The following is a 24,430-nucleotide window of genomic DNA, read 5'->3' as shown; positions in this document are numbered from 1 at the left end:
GGATTCGGACGGGTAATATCCGACCCGTTTGCACCCCTAGTACCAAGTGTACTGTACACTTAACCTTAGGGCCATCAGATTCCTTTAAAAGTCGTGCTATCACAACTTTTAAAGAATCTACACGACTTTTAAAGAAATCTAACGGTTATAAAATTAAATGTACGGTACACTTAAGTGCATATTAACTTTACTCAATGATATATATGTTTTTTTTTTATCATTTGTGACATATTTAATAATTTTTTAAATAATATATTAAATGATATATATTTTAATATTTTTAACATATTTTCATATTTTTTTATTAATTGAGAAATAACATTCTATAAATGATATATAAATAAAAGAAATGAGACATGACTAATCAATTATCAATTAATTAAATAATTTCTCAAATACATTTAAAACTATAAAAAAATCATAATAAATCAGAAAGATGATACAATTTTTATGTGACAAGTATGTGTCTAAATAAATTTAGACTTCTACACGTAGAAAGACATAAAAATGATGCATTAAATTGAAAAAAAGGCAACCTGTTTAATTAAAGAGTTGATATTCAATCCAAAATTCATTTTTGAATCACAATCATTGACATATCAAAACATCTACATACTTATTATAAGAATTAAAATATGTCATCACGGTTTTTCTATTCATATTATTAAGAAGAAAAATTTCCGGTGTACCCATAGTTTGCTGAGTTGTACTATATAAATTAATTTTTATGATTTGAATGATTGGCCCGAGTCACTCTATATTATATACATAATAAACTTTTATTAAAAATTAAAATTTATAATTTAGTTAATTTATTATTATTTCAAATGGGAGAAAAAAAAATTATTTTTAACAATTTGAACAATCCAATTAGAATTTTTTTTTTACCTACCCAAAACAATTAATTGTGAATAAAACATAAGTATAAAAATTGTAAATGTAATATTATAACAATCAAGACAATGTCAACGGTAATAAAAAAAAATGGAAATCCGGATATCTACATGATTTACAGGGACTGAAGGAGATGTATAGCTAAATATCTCGTTGGAATAAATGAAATATCAAAGAAACTAGAAAAATGTACAAATCAGGATACACTTGTTGGGGGCAACAATAAATGAATGGGAGCCAAAGTGCTGAGCCCAACAGAATTTTTATTTATAGAAAAATTGATAAAGGAATATAGGGTATTAGAAAGAATAGCTCAGGAATTACATGTGGTAGACATAACCGTAATATTTTTTGGATATATTCTTTAGAGCCGACTTTATTTTCGGATCCATTAAATTTATCACATTCATTGAATATTGTATGTACTTGACGTCTTGACCACATAGGATCTGAAAATTTTTATAAATCCGATTTTTTTTGGCTCCGAAGAATGATATGTTTTTTTTTTTTTTTTTTTTTTCCGGTTCTATCTACCCAGTATGGCTAATATAACATGAGTGTTATTTCAGCATATATAATACCAACTTCAAAACCTTTCGAATCAACTTCAAACGGTGAATCCAAACCGTTCAAACTGGTCTACTTCATTAGTTGTGCGTTTACATCAAAATTTATAATTTTTTGAATTAATTTAGTATCAAGTCAAGCAGTCAAATGTGTGAGTTTTTAAGTTAATTTTAATACATTCATTTTCCAACATTTTTACCGCTTAATTTGATATGAAAATAACTTGAAAATATAAAAAAAATTGTATGTAAATGCACCACTCATAAAGTAAATTGGTTTGAATGATTTAGATTAGTTGTTTGAAGTCTATTTAATTGATTTTGAAGTCAGTGTCATATGACACTTATGTTATACTAGCCGGACTCCTATCTACCACATCTAAATCTACAAATACTCTCTGTAATACTGTATATTGTTTTATAATAATTTCTATAAATAAAAATTCTCCTGAGTCCCCAACATTTTTTTTCTTCTATGGAAAAAGATAGGTATAAATTGAATCAGATGACTTTTTTTTTTATTATTACAGCCCGTAGGCAAGAATCAGATGACTCAATCCTTGGAACCAAAATTTTAGAGTTGACTAATCTTTGAGTATTCCCCTGGTAACTATAAATATTAACTTGCAGAGGACTTGAATAGAAAATTTAGCGTATCAAACCTGTATTTAGACGTGTTCGGATGACTTATTTTTTGTAAATTAATTTATAAGTTTTCGTAGAAAAATTTCATTCCGTACAATCTTATGACAACTGAATATAACTCTTATTATATATATTGTGTAAATTATGATTTCGCATAATCTCAACTAGGATTAAGTCCTATTTCAACAACCAATCCCATGTGCTTATCCAAGCACCATGTCCATCGTCCAATCAATGTATTTTCATCAGTCAATAGTCAATTATACAAAAATGTTTTATATTAGATGTTCATTATTCAAAAATTGAATATAAAATTTAGCTTGTCAACTCTCCATTCACTATGTAATTATTGTGTTTAAATTATATAGGGAAAATTGTGAAAATGCCACTCCAAAACCGTGGAAATGTGAAAATGCCACTCCAAACTTTGAAATTGAAAAAATGCCACTCCAAACTTTCATAATTGTGAAAATGCCATTATTGCTGTATTCTAATACTATTTTTATTAAGAATTAATTGAAAAAAATACTGTTTTAGTATATGTATTTATGTATTTCCAATTTTGCCCTCCATACAATTATGAAAATGCCATTATTTGCCACTGTACCCTCCAGTTCATGCCATTCCTCATGCTCCTCACGCGAACGGCGAACCTAAGAACACGCGAACCTCTCCAGGCGATTCCTCCTCCCTAATCGCCATCGCCTCCTCCTAATCGCCGCCTCCTCCCAATTGCCGCCTTGTCCTCGTCCTCCTCCTCTTACCCAGCAGTAACCCTAATCGCCTCCCGAGATTTGAATCCGAGGCAACCTGAAAATTAGTCTCGCAGCTCACCATAAAAGGTATCAAGCAATCTGCTATTAATATATTTTTGTGATTTTGTGTATGAAAATTTCCCCAAAATTAAACAGTCATCTATTCTCTTGTCCTTATACTGTGTCAATTTTGTTCGGGGCTGTGTCAATTTTGCCAAGTTAATATATTCTCTTGTCCTTGTTCTTCGGGGCTGTGTCAATTTTGCCAAGTTAATATATAGAATAAGAATCACACTCTATACAAATTTGGGGAAAAATGTTCCTTTTGGGAAATGACCTGGCAGTGGCAGGTCAAAGAGGAGATGAGGATTACCGTCCAGAAGACATGTTATATATTTATTTCAATCAAGATAGAGATTATCACTGTTAAATTAATACAAGTTCTAGAACAAGGAGCAAAGAACAATTAAATATTTTTTACTCCCCACACTCCACACTTCTATTCTGCACCACTAAACTTGCTTCCCAAATATGAATTCAAAATCAGAATTCAGAACAAGTTTGGAACTGGGCATTTTGGTTCTTAGGTTTTGTACTGAGCATTTAAGAAATCAGAACATATCTGATCTGAAGTACTGTATTTTAACTAGTAGAGTTGACTTCTGGTACCACCTTTTCTTTTCTTTTTTTTCAAACATGCCCGTAGGCAACTGGTACCACCTTCTACAAGAAAAAAAATCATTGATAGAAATTATATTGCTGACTCGATCTCTCAAACCATGTGTCTTTCATGTGGGACTAATAATGTCAGTAAGGAACTAATAGAAGTTCTTAGTTCTAACTTGCAAATAAAAACTAATTTGCTTTTGTTTGTATTGCATGTTATCTGCGGAGCACAATTTTGCTGGGAGATCTGGAACTCGAAGCAATACAAGAAGGGCTGCGATGGAAGATAGTAGATTATTTTTGTTTATATCATTGTATTTTTGTTCATGTACAAGTTTCAATAGTTGTTGATGCATGGAATTATAATTTCAATTAATTTGTGGTGCTTGTGTATGTTACTATTATTTTATTGTAACATTGCCCTTTGATAAAGCTATTTTCAGTTCAAGTGTGTTTCAATTATAGCTCTTATTCCTGTTCTTTAATTAGTTGAGATATTTGCAATACTGCCAGTATAATTGGTATGGGTCTTAAAAGAAGTTCTAAGTTTTGGTACTAGTTTTGGTACCGGTCATATATAGAAACAAAAACACACAATGCTAATGGAAGTGTACCAACAAATAACACAATTGAATCAAAGAACAAATTAGAAGAAACAAGCAAAATGAATTTGTTACTTTGGCATACATGAAAGCACACCCTAATTCACGTGTACCAATAAAAACACACACAATATTAATACATAAACAAAAAATTGTGAAATTTGATTTCATGAAAGCAGTGATAACTTTGACTTATAAATTTACATATAACTAAAGCCCATCAGCATGTATTCAAAAGAGGGCAATCTGAGTTCTCTCAATCCATGACTTGTCCATTTCAGAAGTTCCTTTCTTGTCGCAATTTTGAAATTTGAAGGACAAAGGGAAAAATGATTAAAAAGATGATTGCTAAAGGAATATCGAATCACAGAAAGTTTTTAAAGGGCATGAGCCTAATGTTGTGACCTATAGCACTCTTATAGATGGGATGTGCAAGAATGGCAAAATCAAGAAGGCAATGAATTTTGTATTTAAATTAACTAATTATTGAGTACAATGTCAAATACCCTCAAATTAATAGGCTTTGGGTATTACTAGCATTATTTTAGAATAATGACTAAAAATAGTAACAAGCCTTGGTACCAGAGTATTACTGGCACTGTTTTACTGGTACAGCTACTGGTACCAGCTACTGGTACAGTACCAACTTTTACTGGCAAAGGACTGAAGTTCAGAATTGAAAAACCAAAAATTATTACCAAAACTTGTATAGTGGATTATGTATTATTCAAATTGAAGTACCTTTGTTGAAACTCATAAGCAGTTTTCTTGTGTTCATTCATTCCCAGCTCTTAAAGAAGCTCCTCATCTTCCTTTTTCTCTGTTGTGACATCAAAAATGTAAGAATTTACAAAAGTAAGCTTTTCTAAGCAAAAGTATTTCTTAAAACTTAAAAATCTACTGATTTCTCCAGTCGGTGAAGAAATTACCGAAGGAGGAAGGGAGCGGAAGGGAGTAAGCTTTGTCTTCAGTCGGGGAGAGCGGAAGGGAGCGTCTCCAGGCGGAGGAGTTTTCTCTCTTAATCTCTCTTACATACAGTCGGGGAAGAAATGCGGAGGAGCGTTTCCAGGCGGAGGGGTTTGTCTCCAGGCGGAAGGGAGCCAGGGGAAGAAAGAACGGAGCAAGGGAAAAAAGGAGGAGGTTCGTGTATTTTAATTAAGGGTGTTTTAGGTATTAATTTAAAAAAAAAAAAAAAAAAAGGCTTAATAGAGTATAAATGGTATTTTCACAATTAATGAAGTTTTACAGTGGCATTCTCACCATTTTGAAATTTGTAGTGGCATTTTCACATTTTGAAGGTTTTGCAGTGGCAATCTCACAATTTTCCCAATTATATATGGTTTTGCATTATCCCAATAAGGAGCAAGTCGTATCAATGCATTTTGATCATCAACCAAGCCATGTACAGATCCAAGAACCCATGAATTCATATCACCTAAAGTGACATAATATTTTATATTCAGATCTGAACTCTCTGATCATAATTCACACGACTATTAAAGAAATCTGTGTATTTCATTTCGGACGAAATATTGTTACCTCTGAAAATATGGACTTAACACCCATATTCAACAGAGTTCGGATCCTCTACACTAACTCATTGATGCGTCATGGGAAACCTCAAAGAAATCTGGTACTGGGGTACTAATTTTTGATGAAACTGGTACGCTTCGGGATGCAAGATGCACTACCACCACTTGTCATGATCCATTCCAGGCAGAGGCGCAAGCGCTCCTACTCGCGCTTAAGCAAATTGAAACAGAGGCAGGTCGACACTTGGTGTTTACCGACTGTAAAGCATTGGTGGAGATAGTCAGTACAAGAAATCTGGAATCTTTACCATCTTGGCAGGCCGGCCCCACGGTGGAGATATGCATTGATACATGGGAGACGATCAAACACAGGGTTAGTATTGCACACGCGGGAAGGAATAGGATGACACAACCGCACAGACTGGCGAACTACGCAAGAAGGGGAAACAATGCAGAGAGTAATGGCTTGGAGATATGCTTCCGTTTGGGAATAGAGATGGGTCTGAATCCCAATTTCTTTGTACCCAATTAGTACGAATGGCTGAATTTTGCCTGTCAGAGAGGAAAGAAAAATTTAACCAACAGACCCTGTAGTTTCTTATTTTTGGAAGAAGGGACAAACTGGGATAGCTGGGCGAGTTGCTCTTTTTTATTTTTAGGCATGAGAGGCAGTATTAAAATAGGATTTTACATTTCACGTGCTTTTAATTTTTACAATTTTTGTTTTATGTTGTTAGGTTAATTAGGATGTAAGCTTCAAGCTACTTGTAATGCCTCCATTTTAAGTTTCAAATAAAATATACCTACGGGTTTCTCTCAAAAAAAAAAAAACTCATTGTTGGAATTTGAACTCGGACCGTCCGATCAAAATCTGAACTAATTTAGTACGAACTTGTAAAGTAAGGATATCTTTAAAATTTGTGTCAATATGTAATGAATGGACCGAATTTCAGAAATCAAAACTAAAATTATATTTTTGAAATTCGGTCCTTTCCTTAGAAGGAGAGGAGGTGGAACCTCTACCACCTCTTCCTTTCACTTTTCATGTCCTTCCTTTTCTTTTGTACCACTCTGGATTTGCAGTTAAAAATCATTTACATGATTACATCATGTGTCATGTAGTAATAAAGAAGTAATGATAATTTTTGATACTACAACTCTTGACATTTTCCATACAGTTAAAGAAATAGAAGCATCAATGATCCATAAATCCTTAATTGTGAAACAATTAAAAATGAAATTGTTAAATCTTGTTGTCCATCAACAAATCAGAGAGATAAAAGTGCATGAAACAAATAAATGATCAATTGATTCAGAGAGGCAACAAAAGGGACATGCTACATCTCCTGACCACCCCTTTTTGCTAAATTAACCTTATTAGTTAGGATTTTATATTTTCCTAACTAATCAAAGAAAAATTATAATTTTGAAGGGAATTTTGGTTTTCCAAATTGTAATGTAATTGTGGTTAGGGACTCCCCAAAATCAAGCCATGTATAAAGGGACTTTACTGTAAAAATACCATTAATTTGATGCCCATCTCCAAACAAACTGGTCCTGCTTAGAAGGGTCTAATACAAAAAATCAGAAAATTTAGATTGCAAATCTCTCCATTCACATAAATATATATAAGCCAGCTAATTGTGTATTAAAAGTCAAGATTATACCATTAGAGAAAGCCTTTGCCACTATAATTTTAGGGTTAGCTGCAATAAGGAACAAATGGAGAAATGTGCTACTTGTATTCTATGCTATTTTTTACTCTTTCACAAAATTTTATTTTTAGAAACAATGTTTTATTTTTGTATAATTTATTATACTTATATGAAACTAGTGAAAAATTATAAATGGGCATTCCTACTTTCAAATTGGAAAAACAATATTAAGTTTCTAATTTTTTTGTGGTATTTTCATCATTTATCAACGCAAATTAATATTGTTAATTGAATAATTGTTCACGAATTGAAAGTTTGGGAGGATAAATGTCAAAATTTAAAGTTTAGGAAAATGATTACCACAACTTATTAGAAAGTTCGGGAGGATAAATGACACTACAAAACAATTTATAATTATATACTGAAGTCTCGACCATATTTATTTTGTTAGAATTAAAAAGGTTAGAATTTCAGCATTTCTAAAAAAAATTGGGGTACCATTTTTAAGATTAGAATTAATTATCAGTTCCATTGAGTTTAATTGATATCCAACTATATTATTGATTTAGTGGGGTCTAGTCTAGGCCCATTCTTAGGCTTAATTTTGAAATGTATATATCAGTTATTCAAGTTTATTTGCTAAGTAACCATAAATAATGTATAATTATGAGGTTTGCTAAGTTTATTAAATTTTCCATTCCACCTGACAGAAATGAGTATAATTAAGTTGAGTTTTATTAATTATTTTTAGTTGTGGCTGTTGTTATTTATTATTTGTCTATCTGAATTTAATGCTATATAAATTTTATCCCTATTCTGCAACAAATAAGAGTCAACTTTTTTTTTTGTTTGTTGAGAAATTTGGTAGAAGCTACCAAGGAGAATACATTAAAAATAAAATGCTCCAATGCATTTCCACCTGTACGATACAGATGGAATGGAAGCATTTTAATATCTATACCTGTCATGATAATAATTTTTTTTTTACTCTTATCTGTATCTAATAAGTTAATAAGAAAAATATTGTTCTTACTCATTTTTTTCAATACAGGTTGGGTGAATAAATGAACAAAATATTATTGACATTCCGATTTGTACTTTTGATAAAATATTCAAAATAAGAAAAAATTAATAATGAATACAAATATTTTGTATTATGAAAATTTAATAAAGTACAAAAATTTTACCTTATCAGGGATTATCTTCGTACAAATGTATATCCATATATATTATTTTTATGTTTAAAAAATAATTAAGGATAAAAAGTAGTCTTTATTCAAATTCTCATCTGTTATGATAACGATTTTCTTTCTCTTACTTGTACCCGATAAATTAACAAAAAAAAAAAAAATTCTTACCATTATCTGTCTTTTTAAAAGAGTGCCACCCCTTAAGCTCACACGTTATTTCCACGTTACATCCATAAGTTCATCTATCTTAGGCGATTAACAAATAGGAGTCAACTGTCAACAACTCAGCTAATTAACTGAAAACAAAGAAAGTAAACTTGTTGGAAATAAAAAAAATCTAAATCTTCATACGCTCATTGTTTTTGAACATAGTTCATAACTTCATATATACAGACAATTAAACAGCTGCAACCAATGAAAAAAAAGACCTCCCTCTAAGAAAAAAAAAGGATAATAGAGATATTGACTTTCTATTGGTTGGTCCAAGTCCAAGCAATGGCAATTATTATCAAAATTACACCCAAGCAACACATGACAAGTTGACAACCTCGCCTGCACGATTTTTTTTAATATGGTGCCCTTGACTGATCAGAACATAGTATCAGATTACTACCATGTAAGACTCAGATTATAAGTATCAGTATCCAATCAGGAAAAGAAAAACAACAAGAAACTCTCCTTCTCTTCCTTCCACAACACAGAGAAGCCATGTCTGGAAATGATTATCCCCCACCGGGCCAACACACTATTACCGAATTTAGACCAGAACAAGAACATGCTGACCCGAATGATTATCCACCACCGGGCCAACACACTATTGCCTTTAAACCAAAAAAAGATCATGTTGAGCCATCAATGCCGCAGCAGAATGTACCGCTAGGCAAACAAACAATGCCCCAGCAGAATGTACCACTTGGCAAGCAAACAATGCCTCAGCAGAACATACCAACAGGCCAGCAACCGATGCCTCAGATGCAGAACGTGCAACCGATGCCTCAGATGCAGAACGTGCAACAGATGCCTCAAATGCAGTACGTGCAACAGATGCCTCAGCAGCAATACGTGATGGGTGGCCAGGCAACGCCACCACAGCAACAGTATGTGCAACCGATGCCAAGGCAGCAGTATTATCAGCAACCGCAGCAGAATTTTCAGCAACCACAGCAGAATTTTCAGCAACTGCAGCAGATGCCTGGTCAACCTATGCCGCAATACTACCAAAAAGTGCCCGGTCAACAGTTCTCAGGCAGCGGCGGTCAGCCAATGCCGAGCCCAATGGTCGGTCAGCCAATGCCGAGCCCAATGGTTGGTCAGCCAATGGCGAGCCCAATGAATTTACAACTACAGCCATGGACGACCGGATTATTTGACTGCGCTCATGACATGGAGAACAGTAAGCCATTAGTTTGATCCTAATTCAGAGCGTAATATATTGTTAGAATATAACCATGATGATATTTTTTTTGGATGTATAGGTATCATAACATTCTTCTGCCCATGTATTACGTTTGGGCAGATTGCAGAGCTCACCGACAGAGGGATGACAAGTAAGTTCAAAGTCAAATTGTGTTTCTGCCTATCAGGCAAAGATTGCTCCTGTATATATATCTAACGGTTATTGGATTTGAATTTTGATACAGCTTGTTCGAGTGCGGGACTCATATATGGGCTCCTCCTTTATTTCACGGGATTGCATTGGATCTACTCTTGGATGTATCGCACGAGGATGAGAGCAGCATACTCTTTGCCTGAGGAACCATTCCATGACTGTCTTGTTCATGCCATCTGCGACCCATGTGCCTTATGCCAGGAGTACCGTGAATTCAAGAACCGCGGTTTCAACATGAACCTTGGTTCTCTCTCTATATCCATAATATTAAAAACAAGAAGATTTTTTTTTCTTTTACAAAATTCAGAGTTCTGAAATGTTAGACATGTTTTAAATAAATTGAAAGCGATCAATTGAATTCAGGCAATTGATTTTTGGGGCTTTTAATTGTGGCAGGATGGATAGGCAATATGCAACTGAAGGCACAGCAGGAGGCAGCAGCAGGTGTACCCCCTCCAGTCCAAGGCATGATTCGGTGAAATTTATCTCTTACAAAATGGTGCAATTGAAAAGCTTGTGCAATGGTGTTGTTCATCTGGGCTCAGTGAATGGATATATAATTAAAGAGAAATGTAAACGAACAACTATTACGTATATGTCTTGAAAATTGTTTTGATTTATTAATTTTTTTGTACAATAAAATTTAATTACTTCTATTTGATGAATTCTCCTTTTATCTCAGAGGAGAAAGTCAAATGTCTCCTCGAAGCAGAGTGGTGTAACATGTGATTGGTCTCATTTTTTCATTGATTTTATGTTTTGTTTTTTAGTAGAATCTGACAAGAATTTTTGTTATCCTCTGTAATGTTGGTGCAAATTTGATTAAGGTCTTAATTAGCTCATGGGGTTCTAATAAAGATGACCAATTCAAGATTACAATTGATTTAGTTTGCTCATGTCAAACAGATCACTCTATAAGGCAAGCACTGGATCTCTATTCCAAGCCGTTAAGTCCTATTTAAAAACGGGTGGAATTTCATGTATACCCCTCAAAAACTTCTAATTATGTATTACCTCCTCTAAAATTTCTAATATCATATTTACCCTTCTAAATTTAAAAACACAAATTTATCCTATTTGTTTCCTTTTATATTAAAACTAGTTTGAAATTTACAAAATACCCATTTTATTCTTTATTAAAAAAATAAAAATATGTAGCATGCTTAAGACAAATATTAAATCTTCTACATAGTTATTTGTGAGGGCAAATAGTTCATTTTCTTACTTTTAACGCTCACATACATGGTTCTTGAAGAGCTTTCATAGGTTTTCTTCAATTTTTCTTCGGTTTGGTTCAACCCTCTTCGCAGGTGACCTTGTCAGAGTGTTTAGGATTGGGTTTAGAGTTCAATTTGAGACCAGGAGACAGGTTTTGTCTATGTCAGAGCTTGAAATTAGGTTTGTTCATGGCTTGGCTATGTTTTTTTATCATGTTGCTTTAATTTCAGTCACTTCCAGGGTTCAGTGAGGTTGTTTAGATGTTAATTCAAGGGTTCCTGGCATTGAATTTTGTCTACAGTTCATGTACAATTCTCTGTCAACTCATAGCACACTTGCAACTGTGCTACAGAACTGAGTTCATGCTATTTTGGTTTCTTAATTCAGATTTGTTAGGTAAGGGTATGTAGCAATTATTTTGAAAAAAAAAAAATCTCTACAACAAAGAAAGAGATAAGATATTGACTTTCTATCGGTTGTTTGCCGTGCGGTACATTCTTCTGTGGCATTGACAACCTTCATGGTCAACCTATGCCGCAATACTACCAACAATTGCCTGGCCAACAGTTCCCAGGAGGCGGTGGTCAGCCCATGCTGGGCGGAATGGTCGGTCAAACTACTCCGTTTCTGAATTCACAACTACAGCCATGGACAACCGGATTATTTGACCGCGCTAACGATTTGGAGAATTGTAAGCCATTAGTTTCATGCTAATTTGATTTAATATATCACAAATAACTTAAAGGAATTAAACATGATGAATTTTTGGATGTATAGGTATCATAACATGCTTCTTCCCATGTATTACGATTGGGGCAGATTGCAGAGATCACTGACAGAGGGATGACAAGTAAGTTAAAAGTCAATTTTTCTTTATATATGTCTATCAGGCACAGATTGCACCTTATATATATCTCATGGTTATTGGATTAATTTGAATGAACTCAAGAACCGCGGTTTCAACATGAACCTTGGTTCTCGTTCTATATCCTTAATATTAAAACAAGAAGATTTTTTTCTTTTACAAAATTCAGAGTTCTGATATGTTACTATCAATTGAATTCAGGCAATTGATTTTTGGGGCTTTTAATTGTGGCAGGATGGATAGGCAATATGCAACTGAAGGCACAGCAGGAGGCTGCAGCAGGTGTACCCCCTCTGGTTCAAGGCATGATTCGGTGAATATTCTCTCTTTCAAAATGGAGCAAACGAAAAACTTGTTCAATTAATGGCGTTGTTCATCTGGGCTCAGTGAAGAATAATTAAAATGCAAACGAATAATTATTACATAGCTTGAAGATTGTAAATTTGTAATGCTTTATTAATTATTTGTACAATATAATTTACTTCAATTTCATGTTTTGTTCTTTACCAGAATCGATTTGACAAAATTTTGTCTCAAAGGAGAAAATCAAATCTCTCCTGGAAGCAGAGTGGCGTAAAATGTGACTGGTCTCAAATTTACCGGGAAGCAGAGTGGCTTAAAATGTTCTTTACCAGAATCGATCTGACAAGAAATTTTGTGATCCTCTGTCATGTTAGTGCAAATTAGATAATTAGCTTATGGGGTTCTAAAAATGAAGACCAATTCAAGGTTGAAATTTTTTAAGTTTTCTTATGTCAAACAGCGCAAAAGCTGAAAAGCACTGGATGTCTGGATCTCTATTTCTATTTTAAAAAAAGAGAGAATTTCATGTATACCCCTCAAAAACGTCGAAATTATGTATATGTCCCTCAAAAATTCATAACATGATATGTACCCTTCCAAATTTGTAAAACACACAGAAATTTACAACATTTATTGCCTTTTTATTAGAAGTCATTAGAAATTTATAAAATACCCATTTTACCCTTTATTAAGAAAACAAAAAAAATGTATCATGTTTAGGAGAAATTTGCAATATTCTAATTGGCTAGTTGTGTTGACAAATGGTTCATTTTCTTACTTGTGATGCTCACATAAGCATAATATATCACTTTGCACACGTCACAATTTGAGAAATAAATCATTTGTCCATGGAAATCGACTAATTAGAAAACTGAACATTTTTCTCACACAAACTACATACTTTTTATTTTTTAATAAAGGGTGAAATAATAACTTTCTAAATTTAAGATGATTTTTAATATAAAATGTCATAAATTGAGTAAATTTGTGAGTTTTTGATATTTAGAAGGATATATATGATGTTATAAAATTTAGAGGGTAATACATAATTTCAAATAAATCTCCATATAAAAAAAGGAAAGTCCTGAACCAGCCTGATTTTGAAACAGGTTAACACAGGATCAGAACGAAAGTTTTGACTTTTTCTAACATGATTTATTTTAAGTAGAAACAGGAGGAAGACCTACTATTATTAATGAAATATAAAGAGGGTTTAAGAGAAATACACAATGGAGAAAAAGAAACAAAATTGGAAATTAAAAAAGGAGAAGGAAAAGCATTTATACAAAATATACACAAGTAATAAAAATCCTAAAATAGTAGTTCGCAAGCTGGTTCATTCTGATCCTCTGTTATAACACATAAGATGTACCAGTGATTTGATACTGCAAAATTGACATTGTGGTGCATAGAAAGCAGGTGGAGCCGAGTCAAGATTTCCTCTTTTTGTATCTTACATAACTTCATATTAATGTCATCTTGCGAAGCAGCAGAGACTGTAGCACAATGTGTTGCCCTATACTAGGTTCTTCAAGATCGAACAACCATATGCCATGCAAATAGAGCTATGTTGCGAGACCCCCCACAAGCTCGCAAATTGGGCAAGAACAACCGAAAGTACATTCAGTACCCAACTACCGGCCTAAGAGTTTCATGGAACAGATGGATATTCAACCGAGCTTGGCAACTGAGCATTTCAGACCTCTGAATGACACATGACCCAGAGCGAATACTCAATCGCAAACTATGACCTACAACAATCATGTGTCTGTATGGTAGATTCTTAAGGTTTTATTTTTCAATTAGGTTTTCTAGTTCTTCTCAAAGAAGTTCATGTTAGTATCGTAGATTCTTACCTTTTAATTCAGTTGTTGATCTTTAGATTAGCTAATTTAATGTCATTTTCTGAGTCTATGTATTTTTCTGGTAATTTATGCTATTTACTGGTATTTCCGGGCATCTATGTAATTTTTACCTACGGATTTGAAAAAAAAAAAAATCAGATTTTTCTTCATAAATTTCGAGTACATATTTTAAGATTAGATTTAATTATGAGTTCTCATTTAGTTTAATAAATATCCAACTATATTATTGATGGGTAGGGTTAAAATGTCTCATTGTACTCGTGCTCTAATTATGGCTCACATAATTATTTTTATTTTCAAACTTTAAACCGTTGATTTGAATTATTCAACATGATTTTCATAGTAAAATATACTTGGAGACCAAATTTTGTATTTTGTATTTTTTTACTATTTATTTTGATAGTACAAAAAATCAAGGTTTTTAGAAGATTATGAACCATTTGAAATTTATAAAAATAATTATTTTACCCTTTATTAAGAAAGTAAAAATAATGTTGCATGTTTAAGAAAAATATTTAGTATTTAGTAGAGAAATATTTAGTATTCTAAATAGCTAGTTTGTGGGGATAAATTGTTCATTTTCTTATTTGTAATGCTTATGCGTCATAATTGGAGAAATAATTCATTTGCTCTTGGAAACTGACCAATTAGAAATTAAATTGAAGAGTATTTTTTTCTCACTCATACACGACATACTTTTTTATTTTTTAATAAGGATAAAATGATAACTTTTCAAATTTAAAATAAGTTTCAATAGAAAATAGAAAATGTAATAAATTGGGTAATTTTGTGAATTCATGAAATTTAGATGGGAGAAATATGTAATTTAAAGTTTTTTTTTTAAGGATATAGTTGATTTTTTTTCTTGTATTAGATATTCATATGACGAGGTCATGACCGCGTGAACCAGCCTGATATTGAAACAGGTTAACATGCACACTGGATCATAATGAATGTATGACATCTTCTAACATGATATATGTTAAGTAGAAAAAGGAGGAAGACCAAGTACTATACATTAAATTAAATTTCCTGAGATTAAGTATCAGTATTCAAGGAAGAGAAAAACAAAAAGAAATTAAATTTCCTTCTTTCCACCACACAGAGAATTAGCCATGTCCGGAAAGGATTATCCCCCACCAGGCCAACACACTATTACCGACTTTACAGCGGAACAAGATCATGCTGAGGCATCACAGCAGAAAGGACCGCACAGCAAACAAACAATTCCTCAGCAACCGATGCCTCAGATGCAGTATGTGCAACAGATGCCTCAGCAGCAATACGTGATGGGTGGCCAGGGAATGCCGCAGCAACAGTATGTGATGGGTGGCCAAGCAATGCCTCCTGGGCAGCAGTATTATCAGCCACAGCAGCAGATGCCAGTTCAACCTATTCCCCAATACTACCAACAAATGCCCGGTCAGCAGTTTCTAGGTGGCGGCAGTCAGCCCATGCCAGTCGTTCTACCTCCTCCGCTTGTTTTACAACTACAGCCATGGACCACCGGATTATTTGACTGCGGTAACGATGTTGAGAATTGTAAGTCATTAGTTTCATGCTAATTAGATTTTATATAAATCACAAATTACTTGACGAGTTTAAACATGATGATATTATATTTGATGTATGTATAGGTGTCATAACATTCTTCTGCCCATGTATTACGTTTGGTCAGATTGCAGAGCTCGCCGACAGAGGGATGACATGTAAGTTAAAAGTCAAATTGTGTTTATATATGTCTATCAGGCACAGATTGCACCTACACATCTAACGGTTATTGGATTTGAATTTTGACACAGCTTGTTCGGGTGCGGGACTCATATGGATTCTCCTCCTTTATTTCACGGGATGCCAATGGGTCTACTCTTGGATGTATCGTGCGAAACTCAGAGCAGCATACTCTTTGCCTGAGGATCCATGCCATGACTGTCTTGTTCATTTCTGCTGTGAACCTTGTGCGCTATGCCAGGAGTATCGTGAACTCAAGAACCGCGGTTTCAATATGAACCTTGGTTCTCTTTCTCTCTATTTTTATAATATTAAAAACAAGAAGAATTTTTTTTCTCTATATTTATAATATTAAAAACAAGAGGATTTTTTTATTTTTTTTTGTTCTGTTACAAAATTCAGAGTTCTGAAATGTTAGACATGGTTTTACTAAATTGAAAGTGATCAATTGAATTTTGGCAATTGATTTTTGGGGTTTTTAATTGTGGCAGGATGGATAGGCAATATGCAACTGAAAGCACAGCAGGAGGCTGCAGCTGCAGCAGTTGTACCCCCTCCGGTCCAAGGCATGATACGGTGAATATTATCTCTTACAAAATGGTGAAAATGAAAAGCTTGCGCATTGGTGTTGTTCATCTGGGCTCCGTGAATTATAAATTTATTAATCAGAAATGCAAACGAATAATTATTCATAGCTTGAAGATTGTTTTGCTGTATTAATGTTGTGCAGAATAGAATTTACTTCTATTTGATGGATTCTTCTTTTTTCTCAAAGGAGAAAATCAAATGTCTCCCGGAAGCAGAGTGTTGTAAGATGTAAATGTTGGAACTTTAATTCAACGTTGGACCAATATGTAAAATAATTATGTATTGCATACTGTCAATTTATGCTCAATTAAAAGTGATCATATGCAGTGTATTATTTATTCAGCGTTAATGTGTCATATAGGATGTGAATATTTAATGTGTAGAACTTAAGAGGTAATATTCATTTTAATGATGAGTTGAATTGAATAATTATCAAAATTAGACAGCCAAGAGGTTCTTCGGGCTGTATATATAATTTGGTCCTCAGAATACAAGGTTATCATGAATTCATATCCTCTTATCCCATTAGAGAGGTACGTGAGAGAATTTGAAGAAGACATAATTAAAGGAGACTCTCTAAAAGGCCTTGCTATACTGAAAGAACCGAATCGATGGCGCTTTCACGCACAAGATAATCAAGGATTATGGTACGCTTCCGCTATTCATATTTATATTCAACACGGATGGTCCTAAGTACGTAGTCCACGATGGTTCTCGTTGGATCCAACAGTAAATGGTCTCATTTTTTCATTGATTTTCAATTGAATTAAAGTTTTGTTATTTACCAGAATCAGACAAGAATTTTTGCTATCCTCTGTCATGTTATATATGACGGCATCATCAATTAACATTGTGGTGTATAGAAAGCAGGTCCATCCGTAAGAAATTATCTCTTTTAACAATAAAAGAAAATAATTTATTATGATGATTTCATCCGATTTTTTTTAATATTTTTTCTTAGTATTTCAATTTTTAATACTTTTTTTTAGACATTCTTCATATAAATGTATGAAGTCTCAGATCCTTATTTTTTTTTTTTTGTTATATTTTCATTTTTTTAGTTAGAATGTTATTCATGTAACTAATAATATGTGATACTTTTTATTAGACATTATTTAAATGTATAAAGTCTCAAATCTAGAATTCTTTTGATATATTTTCATATTTTTTAGTTAGAATGTTTTATTTTTTTTATCTTTAGACATTGTTCATTTAAATGTATAAAATTTCAAATTCAAGATTTTTTTTTATTGTATTTTCATTTTTTTAGTTAGATCGATAGTTATTCATAGAACTAATAATATGTGATATCTTTTCTTAGACATTGTTCATTTAAATGTATAAAGTGACAAATTTGGATTTTTTTTGGTTATATTTTTATTTTTTTTAGTTCAAATGTATTCATGTAAATGTTTTCATTTTTAGTTCAAAAAAAATCGTCTTTAAAATATTTTAATGTATTTTAATGTGAACAGTTCGAATCGATTATTTAAAATTTTAAAAATAAAGTTAAAAATATGAGACATAATTGAAATACGAAAACATCGATTGGTGGATTTTAGCACTCTTCATTATTGATTTAGTGGGTCTATACTCTAGGCCCACTTTTAGGCTTCATTTTGAAATGTGTATTAGCTATTATATTTTATTTGCTATATATGTATCCATATAAAGTATGTATAATTGTGAGGTTGCTAAGTTTAATAAATTTGCTATTCCCCTCGACAAAAAATAGCTAACATAATTATGTTGAATTTTACTAATTATTTTTAATCGTGCCTATACTTATTTGTCAATCTCATTTTCTGCAACAAATAGAAGTCAACTGTCAACAACTCACCGTAGCTAACTGAAAGCAAAGAAAGTAAAACTATTTTTTTTTTTATAATTTTTTTTTAAGTCTTCGTATGCTCATATTGTTGGTTGGTTCCCATTAGATAGTGGAAATTTGAATAGTTTATAGACAATTAAACCAACTAATGAAGAGAAAAGATCGCTCTCCAAAAAAAAATAAAAATAGAGAGAGAGTAGAGAGATATTGACTTTAATTATATCCGTTGGGCCATTTAATTTATGCCAATCATTAAAGTTGTTCTCTGCACGACCATTTTTAGTATGGTTGTCTTGACTAAATCATGATCGATTGTATCACATTACTATATATACCCTGGGAGGCTGAGATTATATAAGTATTATCCAAGAAAAAGAACAAGCAAATTTCCTTCTCTTATTCCTTCACCACAAAAGAAACCATGTCCGAAAGGAGTTTCCATCCCCCACCGGGCCAAAACACTGATACAGAGGAACAAGACCATGTTGAGCCGTCAATGTCCGGAATGGATTACCCCCCCCACCGGGCCAACACACTATTACAGACTTTCCAGCAAAACAAGACCGTGTTGAGCCGATGCCTCGAGCTCAACAGTACATACCAACTGGCCAGCAACCAACAGCGTCTCCGATGGGCCAGCAGCAATACATGGCTAATGGCCAGGCAATGCCACAGCAGCAACAATATTACCAGCAACAACAACAGCAACAGCAGCAGATGCCGCAAAACTACCAGCCAATGACGGGTCAACAGTACACGGGCCGTGCTCAGCCAACACTACTAGAATCTGCACTTTTTCTGAGGGTAAAAAAATGGCTTATTCCATCGGCGTACTGATGGAAAAAGCCCAAAAAGCGTCATTTCCGTGCGCCACCCTCAGAAATACTACCGTCAAAAATACCCTTGATGGAAATACCATTTTCCTGACTTTTTCCATCGGTTACCTTTGGAAATACTACTTTCTGACTTTTTCCGTGAGCACGCCGACAGAAATACTACCGTCAGAAATACTTTGGCATCAAGCCCATGACTTTAGTATTTCTGAGGGCAAAGTGCGTGGGTCCCACTGTATTATTTCTGAGGGCAGGACGTGTGGGTCCCAACAGGTTATTTCCAAGGTTATCTCATGTGGGACCCAGCATAGTATTTCTGAGGGCATCATATATGGGACCCACAGTAGTATTTCTGAGGGCAACGTCTGTGGTCCCACCGTAGCATTTTCAAGGGCAGTGTGTGTGGGGCCCACCGTAGCATTTCCCCAGTTGCAAATTGTTTTCGTTTTTTGTGGATATACCCACGGAAATAGCTTGAATGACATTGTACACATACTCTCATCTACAATCCTCTCTGTACCAATCAGGTACAATCCTCCCTGTACCAACCATGTACTAATACCCATTGAAACATATAAACAAAAACATATAAACAGAAACTCATTTATAATGAGATATAAGGAATGCATTTAACATTTAATAAGCATTAACATAACATATAAAGTGTTCATACATTGAAAGGAATGCACTTGCATTTTTAACTATACCAAAATATGCACACCAGTTAATCAAACTATACCATATTGCAGTTGTAACCATATACCAAAGTATACACACCCCTAATTACTCAAAATTCACAAAATAACTTACCCCAAGTTCTTTCATTTGTTAGAACTTCTATTCTAATAATAAGCCCTAAAAGGTGCAGTCCTTATGCACTAGAGGGGATGATTCCCATTGTAGGCAGAATGCACGCGCCATTGGCCCTGTGCAGCTTCATTTGTGGGTACGTCATCTAATCCAAGATTAGCTTGACTTAAGAGTGCTTGGAATCCAAGATTTTGTTGTATAGGAGAATCAGTACCCTATTTATATCACATGGAAAAGAAACAACATGTTATTGCTATGAAAAAATTATTTTACATAGAGGAACCTCAAAATTTAGAATTTTGCACTATGAGCATTCAGAATTATGTAGAATTTATGCCAACCTCCTTACCTGGGAGTTGGCATTCTGCATCTGTGAAGCTACTGCCTGAGTTGGTTGAGGAAAAGAAGCTTCACCCTAATCATTGAATTTGCAAGCACAAGTGTTATATGTTGGAGATGACATAATCAGAAAAAATTTGTAACAGTTAAATGATTTTCTTAAGTTCAAATGGCACCTGAAAATTTGTTAAATTCCCAAAAAACCCTTGCTGAGTTCCCGAACTGTTTCCTTGACCCTAAGTTGAACAATGTCAAAGATCTAATTTTAGGCAATACAAGTTTTATGAACTTAACAATTCCATCGAAACCGTCTTAATAATTCGTAATTTTGCACAATGAGCATTGGAATTACTCTAAATAAACGGATTTACGTAGAATTTATGTTGACCTCCTTACCTGGGAGTTGGCATTCTGCATCTGTGAAGCTACTGCCTGAGTTGGTTGAGGAAAAACAAATTGACCCTAAGCATTGAATTTGCAAGCACAAGTGTTATATCTTGGAGATGACAAAGTCAGATCTTTTTTGTAACAATTAATTGATTTTCTCAAGTTAACAATTCCATTGAAACCGTCTTAATAATAAAGACAACAGCTACAATAGCAACAAAGCTGCTCCCAACCATCGAGAGTTGCCCTTGAATGGTCTTAATTACATCAAACAAATTAAAATCAAATTGGCCTTAACTACAGTAGCAACAGAGCTTCTCTCAACTATTGAAAGCTGTCATCATATCAAACAAATTTCCAAGGGTAAATTTGGGATCAAATTGGTATAATTTACCTGTGCATTGAGCCCTTGTGTCCCAACCATTGATAACATTTGGTTGAACAACATCTGATAATTTGCTAGTTCTCTTCTCACTTCAGCCCTATCCTCAGCTCCAAGGCGCTCACTTTCATCTAGGAGCGATTGTACTTGAGTGCAGGAGAAGCTTTCCCGCTCTGAATTGTTTGTCAATGCAGAAACAGTAACAGAAGAGGCTGAGTAATTGGGCCTGCCTCGATTGGTTGCTGTTTGCAACTTCCCATCAAGCATGGTTCCAAATCCGAGCACCCTACCATGGCTTACTCCGCCAGCAGCTGATATGAACATGTTCCTCTCATCCTTGTCGGCATTGACCCATCAGCCATCATGGCATGCACCTTTTGCTGTGAGTTGCACCATATGAGAAACATAAAAAGATGTGTTATTTTGACATTTTTATGTACTAAATTGATATATAAAAAGTGGACTTATTACTTTAGGATAGTAAAACCTGTCGGTGAAATAAAGTGAAATTTAGGTAATAACATGAAAAGTTGCTGAAACATATATTTTGACCTTGTTTTGTACTTGCATATGCAAATTCAGCAAAGTAATGTAAAGTTCAACTTACATAAATAGATTATGTTCTGTTGTTGGTAAATTGTAAGGAATTCACATCCAACTCTTCAATACTAGTGGGAGTCTCCTCTGTACTTGGGTCCATTAGCCCAATAGCATCAGCATTCTCCATTTGTTCCGCCCTAAGCTTCTCAGCCTCCGCGGCAGCTTCCAGTTTGGCCACAATGGGTGATTTGCCTTTACTGTCTCGACGACAATGAAGATGGATAAAAAGCTCCCTCATAGTTGGTTCTTTTCCTTTATTTAATTTTGCCTCCAGATGAAAAAGAATAAACAAGTCAGATGATGCTGTAAATTACAGATTAAGCTTTAATTTTAGTAGATGTTAATGGAACTTACCAGTTGAACTTTATGCTGGTGTGCGCTTGCACCTCCAGCATAGTGAGAGACCTTCAGTTCAGACCTAGTGCGGTTGTCTTGGGCGAAGTCGATGTTTCGTGCCGAGGGCGACGATGTAAACCTCGAATTTTACCAAGAGGAAAGACCAGAAAATCCAATTGAGCCGACAATTGGACAAGACTTTGATTGGGAGGGTGTGGTCCAACAAGAAGGCGAGTTCGAGGTAGTGACCGAAGACAACATAGAGGAAGAGGAGGGTGAGAAAGAGCAAGTTGATTAAGACTTTGATGATTCCAGTGAAGAATATTAATTGGTAAAGGAATACAAATATGTATTGCTTTTTTGCATTTCAATTTACTTCAAAATTATGCTCACATTGTTGGTCAAATGTCTTTTATTAACATTTTTCACTTATTTTTCTTGTAACAGGTGTTTACACAAAGGAAAATCTTATGTAGTGCACCATTTGATCTAATGTTTTGTATCTTAATTAAATATATTAGCAATAGTTATGATATTACTAAATCACCGTCTAAATCAAGTTCTCTTCAAATTAATTAGGATGTGTTATAGAAATTATTCTGTTGATTAATTACTGCATGTTAGTTTGGGATTATATCCTGCGTTAATTGAATGTTCAACATTAAAATGGAGATAATAAATAGAATTTCTTCTGTCTCCAGGAGCTAAACATTTCCAACGGTAGCCTCACGAAAATATAAATAATAATATAAAATAATTGTAACTGCGTGAGCCTTAATTTTGAATTCGTATCCTCTGAGATATCTCAAACTTTGCGTTATGTTATGGAAAATCCTAACTGTTTGAAGACGTTCTACACGAATCTCAATGCACACAAAAGAGTGATCCCCTACATCACGCCGAATAGTCACCGGACACATCGGTCACGCAAAAGTTGAGATATATCGGAGGATACGCACCCCTTCATCTTCCCGCTAAACCCTACCTTTTCTTCGCTTCTCTCCCATTTTCTCCGCCTCCTCTCTTTCTCCCTCAGCCACTGTCTCTCCTCGCCACTTTCGATCAGCCACTGTCTCTCCTCCACACTTTTGCTCAATCACTCCCTCAAGCCCTCTGTGTTGTGTCTCCCACACGCTCAAGCCCATTCGTAATTGTGCCTCTCACCCGCTCAAGCTCTTTGTGTTGCCAAGAACGGTTTCGAAGCGAGGTGGCAGCGGTCAATCACCACCTTGGTAAGCTCTACTTGAAAATTGGTAATTTAGCCCTATCGGTAATTGTTGTGGTTAAAGATCAAATTAGCATATCACTGGTACTGTAAAGGGTACCTTTTCAGAATATTAGGTGTCAATTTCATTTTCTACCTTCTAGCTAGGCAGTGCCTTTAATTATCACTTAAGTAAATGCCATTGCAATTTTTGAGCTGCAACAACTGACCAGTATTGTGACTGACCTGTATTTTGACCAAAATCCCAACTTCTCAATATCTGGCCCGTTCAACCCAATCGCAACTGACCAGTATTGCTGCCCTTCGTATTCTATGATTAAACCCAATTGCCTATCCAACCCCTTGTCTTGTGTAACAATTTCTCTTCTAAGGGTTTTAATTTACCTTATTTACAAAATCTGTTATTTTCTAGGATACAGGGATAAAGGAGATTACTTGATATGGAAAATCAAAACGCCGGAGGAAATAAAAAACGTGCGGTAATTAGAGTCAATCCGTCGACAACCCCCACCCCACTCCAGATTATACCACCGCCTAATCGATTCAATCCACTCACAAATCCAAACCCTCAGATAATCGAGTGGCGACATGTAGCCCCGCCACCGGTCATTGTCTTATCTTCCTCGGATGATGAATCTGATTCGGAGGATGAAGAGCCTTACGGACCTTTCTACGATATTGATGATGTCCGGGCTTGGGTTCGCTTGAGAAGAAGCAAGAGAATATGGGAAAATACTAACAAAAATGGAGGGAAGCGAATCAAATACTTCCCTCAAAAGAAAAAAAAACATGACAATTAGTGAGGCACGAATAGGTTTCTAATTAGGGATGTGGAGATGGATTAGGCAAATGTTATATATAGTTGACCAAGTTGGTTTTTTGAATCTAGATGAGTTAAGGTTATGTCCTATATTTTATGTTTTTGGTACTAATTTGGTGATGTATACTGTTTGCTTTAAGACTCTTTATTGTCAAGTAATGCTACAATTATTTTGTTAACAAT

At 34.3% G+C, this 24,430-nt stretch overlaps 2 protein-coding genes and 3 long non-coding RNA genes across 7 annotated transcripts; 3 read left to right on the top strand and 2 right to left on the bottom strand.

The window, feature by feature from the left end:
* Positions 1-2,540: 2,540 nt before the first annotated feature.
* LOC144575802 (uncharacterized) lies at positions 2,541-3,974 on the top strand. Its single transcript, XR_013518531.1, has 2 exons — positions 2,541-2,947; positions 3,772-3,974. It is a non-coding gene; the product is annotated as an uncharacterized LOC144575802 (long non-coding RNA).
* Positions 3,975-4,135: 161 nt separating this feature from the next.
* On the bottom strand, positions 4,136-5,234 carry LOC144575801 (uncharacterized). Of its 2 annotated transcripts, XR_013518530.1 has the most exons (3): positions 5,058-5,234; positions 4,870-4,948; positions 4,136-4,415 (listed from the first exon to the last, which is right to left on the bottom strand). It is a non-coding gene; the product is annotated as an uncharacterized LOC144575801 (long non-coding RNA). The 2 variants fall into 2 exon arrangements; XR_013518529.1 differs by having other exon boundaries at positions 4,136-4,948.
* Positions 5,235-9,213: 3,979 nt separating this feature from the next.
* Positions 9,214-10,768, top strand: LOC144575695 (uncharacterized). The gene is made up of 4 exons (XM_078325927.1): positions 9,214-9,898; positions 9,981-10,052; positions 10,146-10,358; positions 10,511-10,768. The coding sequence occupies exons 1-4, from the start codon at positions 9,214-9,216 to the stop codon at positions 10,591-10,593; spliced, it is 1,053 nt and encodes a 350-aa protein (XP_078182053.1). The 3' UTR covers positions 10,594-10,768.
* Positions 10,769-11,860: 1,092 nt separating this feature from the next.
* LOC144575696 (cell number regulator 10-like) lies at positions 11,861-16,769 on the top strand. Of its 2 annotated transcripts, XM_078325928.1 has the most exons (5): positions 15,417-15,687; positions 15,742-15,907; positions 16,003-16,074; positions 16,168-16,380; positions 16,588-16,769. In XM_078325928.1, the coding sequence occupies exons 1-5, from the start codon at positions 15,481-15,483 to the stop codon at positions 16,674-16,676; spliced, it is 747 nt and encodes a 248-aa protein (XP_078182054.1). In that variant the 5' UTR covers positions 15,417-15,480; the 3' UTR covers positions 16,677-16,769. The 2 variants fall into 2 exon arrangements, with proteins under 2 accessions (XP_078182055.1, XP_078182054.1); XM_078325929.1 differs by lacking the exons at positions 15,417-15,687; positions 15,742-15,907 and adding an exon at positions 11,861-12,023.
* Positions 16,770-19,958: 3,189 nt separating this feature from the next.
* LOC144575909 (uncharacterized) lies at positions 19,959-21,165 on the bottom strand. Its single transcript, XR_013518553.1, has 4 exons — positions 20,894-21,165; positions 20,674-20,733; positions 20,508-20,573; positions 19,959-20,373 (listed from the first exon to the last, which is right to left on the bottom strand). It is a non-coding gene; the product is annotated as an uncharacterized LOC144575909 (long non-coding RNA).
* Positions 21,166-24,430: the final 3,265 nt, after the last annotated feature.

This window comes from Carex rostrata, chromosome 24, assembly GCF_964058835.1.
Source record: "Carex rostrata chromosome 24, lpCarRost1.2, whole genome shotgun sequence".
In the NCBI taxonomy this organism is placed as follows: domain Eukaryota; kingdom Viridiplantae; phylum Streptophyta; class Magnoliopsida; order Poales; family Cyperaceae; genus Carex; species Carex rostrata.
The sequence above is the reverse complement of the archived record's forward strand: the minus strand, read 5'-3'. Positions and strand labels throughout refer to the sequence as shown.